At 40.8% G+C, this 14,240-nt stretch overlaps 1 protein-coding gene across 2 annotated transcripts in view; it reads right to left on the bottom strand.

Annotated features, from left to right (window-relative positions):
- Nucleotides 1-14,240, bottom strand: part of LOC140348800 (anoctamin-1-like) — a 136,535-nt gene that overhangs the window by 62,725 nt on the left and 59,570 nt on the right. For both annotated transcript variants that reach the window (XM_072434896.1, XM_072434897.1), the window contains exons 5-10: nt 13,188-13,360; nt 10,467-10,521; nt 10,338-10,389; nt 10,216-10,271; nt 10,094-10,141; nt 9,958-10,022 (exon numbers count right to left, since the gene is read on the bottom strand). In XM_072434896.1, the coding sequence (XP_072290997.1) occupies nt 9,958-10,022; nt 10,094-10,141; nt 10,216-10,271; nt 10,338-10,389; nt 10,467-10,521; nt 13,188-13,360 (449 nt within the window). The remainder of the gene's footprint in view (nt 1-9,957; nt 10,023-10,093; nt 10,142-10,215; nt 10,272-10,337; nt 10,390-10,466; nt 10,522-13,187; nt 13,361-14,240) is intronic.

Below are 14,240 nucleotides of genomic sequence, written 5' to 3'. Positions count from 1 at the left end.
GTACTGCTGAGCCTCACTCACATCAGAACTCACACTCACAGGCATGTTTGTCCTTGTTTACTACTCGATTGTTGTGTTTTTCCGGCCCCTGGATACAATTTGTATCAGTCCCTTGCCAGGACAACTCTCATCTTTTGGCTCGGGCCAACCCCGCTCCTGAATAAAAGCCGCGCAAAACATAAATTGTACATATATGGGCCACACCTGTCAATTGGTGCCCATGTTGTATATTTACATGTGATTCACCGGTTGTCTTTTGAGCCGGGGGGCTCGCAGTGCACCTGCGGTCTGCTGCGGCACGGGTCTAATTGTGACTGACCGTGGATAAACCAGTTACAAGTCTACCCGCAGACATTGAAAGTGTGAATTCAAAGCTTTACAATGATGTGTCACTCATGTAGATCTGATCATATTTGAGTAAGTTGTGGTCATTTGAATGTAAACAACTCTCAAACCCTTTCACTGAGAAAACGGCCTCTAAAGATTCTCACCGGAGTGAGCCCAGAGTCACAGGGGGCGGGGCTCATTTGCATCTCATTGAGATAAGCCCTCCCCCTGTCACACTGACACCACCTCCCCCTACAGCTGTCACTCAAGACTCAAGAGGAGTGTTGTTATTGATGGTAACTGGACTTGAATCAGAATTAGAAGTTACTATATTAAAATGGAAATACTTGGATTACAAAAGGCCCTGAATAGAATCAAAGAATCAGAATCAGAATCAGATTCAGAATCAGAATCAGAATCAGAATAGAGTTTATTGCCATTTGTCGATAAACAGAATTCACAGGTGATTCAGTACATAATAAAAATGTATTAATCCAAGAATGTGAAAGTTATTTTCACGTTAACAAATCACATCTACTATCCAGTAGTTGGAGTTGAATTTAAATATTTACTTTTAATTCAGCATCGGGGGGATTAGCCAACTTTTGATTTCATGAAAACTAAACAACAACACTAAACCGCAAAGCACCATAAAACTCAGATAAAGCACGATCCACACAACCCACGGGTCAAGAAATATTACATAATTACATAATTTGTACAGAACAACGCCGAAAAATAACCCGATAACATGGTGATAACAAAGTTTAGCTTTCAACTTAGCCCCACGGAGCTAAAAGCCGGTTTAGCCACGAAAATCAACGCAAAGCACCATAAAAAACACATAAAACACACACAAAGCACCATAAAACACACACAAAACACACACAAAGCACCATGAAACACACACAAAACACACACAAAGCACCATGAAACACACACAAAGCACAATGAAACACACACAAAGCACCATGAAACACACACAAAGCACCATGAAACACACACAAAACACACACAAAGCACCATGAAACACACACAAACACAATGAAACACACACAAAGCACCATGAAACACACACAAAGCACCATGAAACACACACAAAACACACACAAAGCACCATGAAACACACACAAACACAATGAAACACACACAAAGCACCATGAAACACACACAAAGCACCATGAAACACACACAAAACACACACAAAGCACCATGAAACACACACAAACACAATGAAACACACACAAAGCACCATGAAACACACAAAGCACACACAAAGCATGCATGCAGGGATCTTGTGAGTACTTACGCCAGGAACTTTCTTTTCGTGGATCTTTTTTCTTTTTCATCTTTTTGTACTACGTATTCCATCTTCAACACCACGAATATGACTGTGTTTTAAGTAGCCATGTGGCTAGCAGTTGATTGGCCAAAAAATATCAACAATGTGCTGCTGGAAAAAGGTGACGCCCCCGAGGAGCGCTGGAAAAAGACCCGAAAACTACCCATTTTTAACAGCTTAATCTATACGTTTAAGACAACCAATAGTGTTCTCTGAAGCACACGGGCTCATTCATAACTTCAACTTTCCCATCATGCAAAAAAACAAAATCACACATTTGAAAAAAAAAATCTTATTTTGGCTTTATCTCTGTTTTGTCGGGGCCGACTTGTGGCGGTTTTTCCCGTGGTCGATCATCATTTCTGAATTTAGTTCCATTGTAAGACAGCATTTTGAAGCTTAATAATCAGAAAGACATCACAGCTGTCCCTACTGTCCCTACAGTCCCCTCTGTCCCTACAGTCCCCTCTGTCCCTACAGTCCCCTCTGTCCCTACAGTCCCCTCTGTCCTCTCTGTCCCTACTGTCCTTGATGACTCAGTGTGAGCTGATTTACCTGTGTCTGTGTCTTCACATCTGGTTCCTCTGCTCGGAGCTTGTGCTTAGCGAGTCAGTGTTGCGTTGTAACATGAGATATTAACACAAAAATATGTTCCACGGTAGTGATGCACAGGTTGTCTTTTGTCAGGTCGCGCCAATAAAGTCTCATTTCAATGTGGCAGGTTCTAAACTGCAGTATATCGCATGTCCGTCACTTCCTTATTCAACTCTCTGTGACTATGAGTCTGATTGTAATAAAACACACAGCGTTTTGAAGCTTAAACTATAGAGAACACGACGAGTCCTCTGGACAGTGCTTCTACTGTCTTCTTTTACAGCGTGTCAAACGCTTGCGTAGTGGCTTAGAGTCCAAAAATGACGGTGATTATTAACCTACTATACTACACAAGTAGTGTAGCATCCAATGTGTGAACCTCCTGGCACCCAAAGGCCATCCAGCCCTGGCATAGAGATCACAGTTGTGGGTGAGCCTGCCACAACTCACTGAATCTCAATGTTATTCATAAAGCACATTTAAAACTACCTCAGCTGACTACAGGGCTGTACGGGCAGAAACACATCATAATAATAGATAAGAAAAATACAAACGTAAAGATCAAATTAAATTACAACAGAAGATGATCTGATCTACAATGAATTAAAAGCCAAAAAAATCAGTTAAGGGGCCACCACTGTAAAGGCTTGATCTCCTCTGGACACGAGCTTGGCCTTAGGACCAGTCAGGAGGAGCTGATGTGCAGACCTGGGTTAATGTGAATCCTTCTTTTTATCTGTTTCTATTTAGTCAGGGCAGCGCTACAGAAGAATAAAATAAGTGTTTGTAACGCTCGTATGTATATGCTACCCGCCTATCACAGAACATGCCAGGTGTTTTTCCCTGTGTCCTGTGGGGGCCAATGCCACTATAATGACTCTCAAACAACTGCACGCATTCAAGAACAAGCAGTGACTTACATTTGTTCCTCCCTCTCCTCAGTGTTGACAGCCATCTCAGTAAGTGGGCGTGTTTTAGCCAAACATGTGCATAAAAAGGCCAAGCCCTTGCATGTGCACAAAGGAGATCGCACACATTTACCATAAGAAGGCCTGCTCTGACTCAGATGGCTGTAGGAGGAGCGAGTATAAGACACACAGATCATTGAATGTGTGCATTTGTTTTGGCCCCCACGGGACACGGGGAGAAGCGAGCGCACATGGCACTGCGTCTTGTGCAGAAGAGACTGAATGTCAGAAACAGACTTTGATCGTTTGCAGCCCTATTCTGGCAAAAGAACGAGTTACAAAGAGTTGGATAAAAACAGGCTTTGGGGACAATTTGAGATTAAATTTATTTTTAATAAATCAAAAACGATTCACATTAACACACTTCAGACCAGACACTCTGCTGGGTGAGATGTTAAGCATGGGTTTTTATCCGTCTTTAACCCTAATCCAATTTGTTGATATTATATTCATTTGGTGAAGTCAGAACTGTACATCAATTCGTTGATATTAGCCCATATTGGAGCCAAAGGCGTGCTCCGGTGAAGTCGTGCACACGCCCTGTCTCTTCACTTCAATGTCCGCTGCTGCTTTGTTACGTACTGAACATCACGTGTGGACAATAGCTGGATGGCATTCTTGTGGATATTCAACCTGGTGGAACGGCACCTTTCACGATTAGAAGAGCGGGGATTATAAGGCTGACCCCGCTGGGACCAAACCAGTTACTATTTTAACAATGGACCAACTTTAAGAAGATGAGGAGGAACTGTGTCCATGGGACTTGAAGGTCACAACTTTAGTCAAGCACAAAACTGACACTTCTGAAAAGCTCTCAAAAACATACGAGCACAAAAGAGTATGAATGTTGTCCACACTGGGAGAAGGAAATGACCATGTACATACCATGTACATACCATGTACATACACATGCATGTACATACCATGTACATACACATACCATGTACATACCATGTACATACACATACCATGTGCATACAATGTACATACCATGTACATACATGTACATACCATGTACATACCATGTACATACCATGTATATACCATGTATATACACATACATGTACATACCATGTACATACACATACCATGTGCATACCATGTACATACCATGTACATACACATACCATGTACATACATGTACATACACATACCATGTACATACCATGTACATACCATGTACATACATGTACATACCATGTACATACCATGTATATACCATGTATATACACATACATGTACATACATGTACATACACATACCATGTGCATACCATGTACATACACATACCATGTGCATACCATGTACATACCATGTACATACACATACCATGTACATACATGTACATACACATACCATGTACATACCATGTACATACCATGTACATACATGTACATACCATGTACATACATGTACATACCATGTACATACCATGTATATACCATGTATATACACATACATGTACATACCATGTACATACACATACCATGTACATACCATGTACATACATGTACATACAATGTACATACATGTACATACACATACCATGTACATACCATGTACATACACATACCATGTACATACCATGTACATACCATGTACATACACATACCATGTACATACCATGTACATACATGTACATACACATACCATGTGCATACCATGTACATGTACATACCATGTACATACCATGTACATACATGTACATACCATGTACATACCATGTATATACCATGTATATACACATACATGTACATACCATGTACATACACATACCATGTACATACCATGTACATACCATGTACATACATGTACATACAATGTACATACATGTACATACACATACCATGTACATACCATGTACATACACATACCATGTACATACCATGTACATACCATGTACATACACATACCATGTACATACCATGTACATACATGTACATACACATACCATGTGCATACCATGTACATGTACATACCATGTACATACCATGTACATACATGTACATACACATACCATGTACATACCATGTACATACACATACCATGTACATACATGTACATACCATGTACATACACATACCATGTACATACCGTGTACATACATGTACATACACATACCATGTGCATACCATGTACATGTACATACCATGTACATACCATGTACATACATGTACATACACATACCATGTACATACCATGTACATACACATACCATGTACATACATGCACATACCATGTACATACCATGTACATACATGTACATACACATACCATGTACATACCATGTACATACACATACCATGTACATACATGTACATACCATGTACATACACATACCATGTGCATACCATGTACATGTACATACCATGTACATACCATGTACATACCATGTACATACACATACCATGTACATACCATGTACATACATGTACATAACATGTACATACCATGTACATACCATGTACATGCACATACATGTAGATACCATGTACATACACATACCATGTACATACCATGTACATACCATGTACATACATGTACATACACATACCATGTGCATACCATGTACATGTACATACCATGTACATACCATGTACATACATGTACATACACATACCATGTACATACCATGTACATACACATACCATGTACATACCATGTACATACATGTACATACATGTACATACACATACCTTGTACATACCATGTACATACACATACCATGTACATACCATGTACATACATGTACATACATGTACATACAATGTACATACATGTACATACACATACCATGTACATACCATGTACATACACATACCATGTACATACCATGTACATACATGTACATACACATACCTTGTACATACATGTACATACACATACCATGTGCATACCATGTACATGTACATACCATGTACATACCATGTACATACATGTACATACACATACCATGTACATACCATGTACATACACATACCATGTACATACCATGTACATACCATGTACATACATGTACATAACATGTACATACCATGTACATACCATGTACATACACATACATGTAGATACCATGTACATACACATACCATGTACATACCATGTACATACCATGTACATTAATGTACATACACATACCATGTGCATACCATGTACATGTACATACCATGTACATACCATGTACATACATGTACATACACATACCATGTACATACCATGTACATACATGTACATACCATGTACATACACATACCATGTACATACCATGTACATACATGTACATACCATGTACATACATGTACATACACATACCATGTACATACCATGTACATACACATACCATGTACATACACATACCATGTACATACCATGTACATACATGTACATACACATACACATACCATGTACATACCATGTACATACATGTACATACACATACCATGTACATACCATGTACATACACATACCATGCACATACCATGTACATACATGTACATACCATGTACATACACATACCATGTATACCATGTACATACACATACCATGTACATACCATGTACATACATGTACATACACATACCATGTACATACATGTACATACCATGTACATACCATGTACATACACATACCATGCACATACCATGTACATACATGTACATACCATGTACATACACATACCATGTATACCATGTACATACACATACCATGTACATACACATACCATGTACATACCATGTACATACATGTACATACACATACCATGTACATACATGTACATACCATGTACATACATGTACATACACATACCATGTACATACACATACCATGTACATACCATGTACATACACATACCATGTACATACACATACCATGTACATACCATGTACATACATGTACATACACATACCATGTACATACATGTACATACCATGTACATACCATGTACATACATGTACATACACATACCATGTACATACACATACCATGTACATACCATGTACATACATGTACATACACATACCATGTACATACACATACCATGTACATACCATGTACATACATGTACATACACATACCATGTACATACACATACCATGTACATACCATGTACATACATGTACATACACATACCATGTACATACACATACCATGTACATACCATGTACATACATGTACATACACATACCATGTACATACATGTACATACCATGTACATACCATGTACATACATGTACATACACATACCATGTACATACCATGTACATACATGTACATACACATACCATGTACATACACATACCATGTACATACCATGTACATACATGTACATACACATACCATGTACATACATGTACATTCACATACCATGTACATACCATGTGCATACATACATCTACAAAATACTTTCACAAAGGTCAAAAGAGGGTACAACACTATTTGACTCACATGGATTTAAATTAAAACAGAGAGTGTTGAAAAGAAACTCTGGTTTATGTCTGTTATTGGGAATAAGGTTTCAGACAGAATCACGTTCTGCATGTTTCACTGCTCTCATTGTCTTTAAGACACTTGACATTTGAAGAGAGCCATAAAGACAGTATATTACAGTCAAAATGTACCATATGATGCATGATGCAAAATGCATTTATCTCAACAATAATACATTATAATCCGGTACAGGCCATGTAAGTATATACGTGTTGACCTTGGCAGTTACAGTTTTGAGTTTTATGTTACACATTCTTCAAAATCAACTTAATGAGCGTCTTCTTTATCATTTACTCAAAGTTGGACTTGGAGGACGATCCCGGCGATACATATGCAACAACATGCACTTGTTGCATTCCACTTGCTGTATCCCACTTTTTGCATTCTTTGATTTGATGGGATTTGAAGGAGGTGGAACAGATACATAAAACCTACTTTGACGCTCTGGTTGTGTGAAATACCTGTGTGACGAAGTAAGTGGACCTTTTGAAGCAAATCCCAATCAAATGCTGTATTTGTGGGAAAAATGGCCCCAGCTATCCTGTGCAGAACATTTGCACCTGTCTCTCCAGTGTAGTATATAATGTATACTAAGTATATTCATGTAAAACCATTAATACTTCTCTTTACCATTGAGATCTGGTGCATTCAAAGTTTACAACTACAAAACAAACAAATAACGTGCATAGCTCTCATAGAGACTTGCATTTCCTCCACCCCAAATGTATTTGTTGAAGAAACCATCCTGTTTTGCATTATTCATTCACTTGAAGGAGCAAAAATTGCTCTTTGTCTTTTTTAGCATCAGGTTTGCTCATCATTTTATCTCTCACTGCACTGTTCACTTTCTGCACTACATCTGTAAATTCAACTGCAAATGTATGTACATAGTTATTATTTTTTATCTTATAGACTATTTTTATTTGTATCCTATAGCAGATTTAAATTGTTTCTCTTTTTGACTTATATGGGTTGTTGTATCATTGTTCATTGTTTATGTTGCACTGAATCACCAGGACAAGTTCCTGTGTTTGTGAATTCTGGTCATTGACAATGGCAATAAACCTTTTCTGATTCTGATTCTGGCATTGTGACGAGGCAGGGCTAATCCGTTTTGCAGTTTTGAACAGGAAGTCAGAATGGAAATGAAAAGAAATTGAATTAACTTGTTTCTATTACAAAGCCATTTTAATCAATATTGCAGTTTACAGCATGGGCGGAGCCAGGCCCTGGCTTTGGGGCTTCAGCCCCGGATCTCTGTCCAAAAGCCCCGGATCTTTTAATCTTTCAAAAATGCATCATGATGTCACTAAGTGGATAGTGTTGGGTTGGAACGCAGGTGACCAGGGTTCGAATCCAGCAGTGGCTTAAGTCTCTTTACCCGTTTCATTGGTTATTTTTGTTGAACTGATGTATGATTGGCTGCATGTAGAAAGTGGGCGGGAGCGTGGAAAGTGCGCGGTGTTTACAGCACGTCATACAATCTGACCAATTTGGCCTTTTCTACATCATTTAACTGAGGTTTTGCAAAAAGTGATGGACACAAGAGCAGATCGACTGGAAAAAGAGACGTTCAGAACATGAGCTGAAAAACAAAGTTTATCTAACGTAGAAGAGACAACAACAGCACATGATCGTTCAAACCATGAGTTCATTGTGGTTGAAGCAGTGGCTCAGGTTTTATTCATGTACAAAGCTAAAGCAGAGAAACTACAGGACAAACAGCTCATGAGGAAAGTGTCTGCTAAAGGTAAGACTGACTTTTACTTTCAATAAAGATCAGACCAATTCTAAAACAGCACATGATTATTAAAGGGCCGACGAGCTGAGACAGCAGAGCATGAGTCTGTGGACATTAGTGATGTGAGTTCGAGCCCTGTCAGGGGCATGTTTTTCATATTTGTTTTGTCACTGATTGTTTTAAAGAACATCAAGATGTACAATTTCTTGAATAACTAAATGTCACCTCTGCTGTTCTGTTCAACGTTTTTTGGAGGGAGGAGCTCTCTCAGAACGCTGTCTTTGCCTTTGGAGGGTCACTGTCTGTAACTGCACTAAAACCACATCATATTGGCCAGAATGAAGCCCCTCCCTTTCTTTTTGGGCTAAGCCCCGGATGTTTACAATGTCTGGCTCCGCCTCTGGTTTACAGTGAATAAAACGAAACAATTATGATCTACTTTTGCAATAGTTCCATACAAGTACCTGAAAAATGCATACTATATCTCCTTTAAGTACCTGATCAGATCCACAGGCTGATATTTGTACATGACTCTGTAGTTGGCCCATTCTTCATGGAGAATCTGAGAGACAGAGACTTAGGACTTGAACCATACTTTTTACATTGCTGTAGATTCAGGACCAGTCATCTCACCTGTCTGTCATTGCGTTGGTCCCTCTGCCCCCTCCTGGTAAATGAGCCCTGAAGAGAACATTGATGTCATGAGCTGAGTTAAGTTGCTTTTCTGAAAAAAAATCCAACTTATTTACACGTACGTCATGTAGAGGGAAGGCCGATTCATACACTCCTCGAGCCAGTAGCGACTGGATACCTAAGAAGACCAAATCTTGTCATTTTGAGAGACATTATAAATACTTTACCAGTAATGTGCTCATACCAGTGGTTTGGCAGGTTTGTGTACAGGTAATACGTGAAATCATCTCTGCCACCTGGGGAAAAAGATGAAATGATGTTGTTGAATGGGGGGGGGGGGGGGGGGGGGGGGGGGGGAATAGTTTGAACATACTATTCTGCTGCGTGTGGCGTTGTCAAAGAGTGTCTCTCTGGATTTGATGTCGTACCTGAGGACACACAGGGGACACAGGACAGATCTAGCATTTTAGATTTGTTTCATGGCATTTCTGACTGGTTTATGTATACAGATTTTTTATGAAGTAAGATTTATGTATGACTTGTTTAGTTGATCAAGATTGATCTTTCTTCTCTGACACATTTTCTTTCTTGGAAATCAAAAGAAATGATTGAAACCTGCCATGAATACTCTGAAGCTATGGATGTCATAGCATCAAATGTTTGTGTTAGAAGTTTGTACTGATTCACAATGATTGACTTTGTTGTCGTGTCATCTGACCTTCAGCCACCGATCACCACCTGGTGGTCAGTTAGAGCCACTGGCGGAGGAGGAAACCGGTCAGACTTGGCAGGCACAAGTGCAATGTGAGGGTCTGTTCGGAACATCTTGTGAATCCCTTTTTCAGCAGGTGTTCAATTCAAACCTCCGGTAGAGCTTCTCCCAGATCCCGGCGGAGGCTGGAGACATTTTGTCCGAGTGGACCGTGTTCTCAACCTCCATGTGGCTGCTCTGAACTTTGATCACAAGGTCGCAGGTGCCTGTCGTTACGGCAAACCCCGAACCTGGAGGTGGACACTGGAAGTAAGGGATGTCAGGCTGAAGAAGGAGGCCTCTTTGGCTTGTGGGACTCCCGATGCAACATATTAGCAGGCCAAGTGCACTGCAGCTTGTGCTGTTGTGGAGGCAAAAAGGTTGGAATTCTGGCAAACTGTCTGATGCCTCAGGAGGGGGAAGCAGTACTTCATTACCACCACCGTGAGGGTGGAAACTTGTTGACCTCGACTTGGGATGTTGTAGGAGGGTGGAAGGAATACTTTGAGGATCTCCTTAATCCCACTGTCACGTCTTCCGAAGAGGAAGCAGAGACTGAGGACTCGGAGGCTGGCACGTCCATCATTGAGGTTGTTGGAAAACTCCTCGGTGGAAAGGCTCTGGGGGTGGATGAGATCCGCCCTGAGTACTTTAAGTCTCTGGATGTTGTAGGACTGTCTTGGCTGACCAGGTGGTCCCTCTGTTCAAGAAGGGGGACCGGAGGGTGTGCTCCAACTACAGAGGGATCACATTCCTCAGCCTCTCTGGTAAGGTCTATTCCAGGGTACTGGAGAGGAGAATCCGACCGATCGGAGAGTATCCGGTTTGATGGCCACAGGATGTTGTACTGATGGCTCCATCGAACCCGGACCTGCAACATTCACTGGGACGGTTTTCCACTGAGCGTGAAGCAGCTGGGATGAAGATCAAATCCGAGGCCATGGTTCTCGACTGGAAAAAGTTTGCTTGCCCCATTCGGGTGGGTGGGGAGTCTTTGCTCCAAGTGGAGGAGTTCAAGTATCAGGTTCTTGTTCACGAGTGAGGGAAGGATGGAGCGTGAGATTGACAGTTGGATCGGTGCAGCGGCTGCTGTGATGTGGTCGTTGTATCGGACTGTTTTGGTGAAGAAGGAACTCAGTCGAAAGGCAAAGCTCTTGATTTACCGGTCGGTCTACGTTCCTACCCTCACCTATGGTCATGAGCTTTGGGTTATGACCGAAAGGACAAGATCACAAGCGGTCAAAATGAGTTTGGGTGGCTGGGTGCTCCCTTAGAGATAGGGTGAGGAGCTCAGTCACACGGGAGGAGCTCAGACTAGAGCCGCTGCTTCTCCACTTCAAGAAGAGGCAGCTGACTCAGGCATCTGTTTCAGATGCCTCCTAGACACCCTGGGGAAGTGTTCCGGTCATGTCTCACGGGGAAGAGGCCCCGGGGAAGACCCAGGATATGCTTGAGAGACTATGTCTCTCGGCTGGCCTGGGAACACCTTGGGAGTCCCTGTTTAGACTGCTGCCCTAGCGACCCGGCCCCGGATAAGCGGAAGAAGATGGATGATTAAAAGTCTTATCTTGGACCAGAATAAAGAATACACTTTTGGATAAAAAAGCACTTACTTTTCAGGATGACCTTTTTTGGATGTAGATTGAATTGAAATTACTTTGGAAATTAGTTCTTTTTGTTTCTAAAATTGTTGTAAATATTTATATATATATATTTGTTTCAGTTACATTACTCGAAAGAAATTCGTTACTTGGATTTGATTAAGCAAATACATTAGGTGATGATCTTGCAGTTGCAACACAGTATTTAAATACTGTGAGTGCTTCTCATTTCTGAAACAACCTTGTGGAAAGATAAATTCTGATGTCATGGAAATGATGTCTAAGTATGTATATTTGAGAAGGGCAGTGGCATCAAGCAGAGGAGGAGGAACTAATCTTTTACAGAACTAAACCCCATTGAGAATCTTTGGGAGGAGCTAGAGAAGGCTTTGCACACTGGTCATTCTCTCCCATTACCAATACAAGATCAATTGGTGTAAAAGAATGCACCACTGAGTGAAAATCATTATTTTAATATGATGTGTATGTGTGCTGTAATCAAAGCCAAAGGTGGCCCTACAAAATATGAGAGCGTCTGCTACTTTTTATTTTTGGACAGGCAGTGGATATTGTGTCCTGAATAATCATATTTAGCAATTAACCAAATAACCAAATGTTAAAAAAAAAAAAAAAATTAAGATAAATAAATTGATATGCACTAATCAAGATTCATGTTCGGAATCCAAGCCATATTAAGTATAGATACATATTTTTGGCAGTGTAGTGACCCCCACATACTCACAGGTGGAGCTTGTCCCTGATGAAGGCATGTTTGAGGGTCTTGAACCGGATGCGAGTCCGGGGGTCCCTCTGGATCTCCAGGTCGGGGATGTCTGGCTGGAATGGAGTGGTGATTTTGGCAATAATGCGATCCCACATGCCAGCAATGCCTGAACGCTTATGCAAGTCACATTTCTAGTTAGAAGAAAGAGAAGCATTATTAGTGCAGAATTATTGTGACTGATTGAACAAAAAATGTATAATTCCTAATAATTGTTAGTTGTTATCTAGACTATAATAATAGTATATTAATTAATTAAATAAAAATGAATAAACACTTTTTTCACTCAGCCTGCATGTTTTGAACTCCACTGAGCAGTTCGGATTAAGTTTGTACTCGCAGCTCGGTCATAGTTTTGATCTGCTGTAAAAAAAATAGTTTTGGCTCGTTAGCCTTTTCAAATCACTTGTCTTTTTACCTTGGCAACATTAGCTGGGACATTTTGCGCATGTTCCCTCCAAGGATCCAGGACTCTGAGTATTGCTCAATGGTATTATTCAATTCAACCTGCCTTTTGGCACACCTCGTTGCTCATCCTCATACAACATTCACGCATCCATTTCTGCTCCTGATCATTTGTGTGATCATGCTTTACCTCATGTTCATATCACATGCTCCGTGCATTATGTTTCATACTTTCACCTTCAATGCAAATGTGATCTTATTCCGCTCAAATATTATACTTTTAGGTGCATATATTATTAGGTTCCAGAGAAAATCTATTTCGCTCCATGTAATGCTTTCTGACCATTGTTTTGCTTTAATATTTTGTGCTACGTCGATTCCTGCCACAGACGCCAGAAACTTAACACCTTCCACTGTAGATTGGACTCCCTGGACACAGACTATTTGAGCCACTCGTCCTCAGGCAGGAGGCCACTCCCCTCAGGCAGGAGGCCACTCCCCTCAGGCAGGAGGCCACTCCCCTCAGGCAGGAGGCCACTCCCCTCAGGCAGGAGGCCACTCCCCTCAGGCAGGAGGCAACTCCCCTCAGGCAGGAGGCAACTCCCCTCG

Source organism: Eucyclogobius newberryi, unplaced genomic scaffold, assembly GCF_026437365.1.
Source record: "Eucyclogobius newberryi isolate DKJ021-1_F unplaced genomic scaffold, fEucNew1.0.hap1 SCAF_7, whole genome shotgun sequence".
Taxonomy (NCBI): Eukaryota; Metazoa; Chordata; class Actinopteri; order Gobiiformes; family Gobiidae; genus Eucyclogobius; species Eucyclogobius newberryi.
Note: the sequence above shows the minus strand (reverse complement) of the source record. Positions and strands in the feature narration are given on the sequence as shown.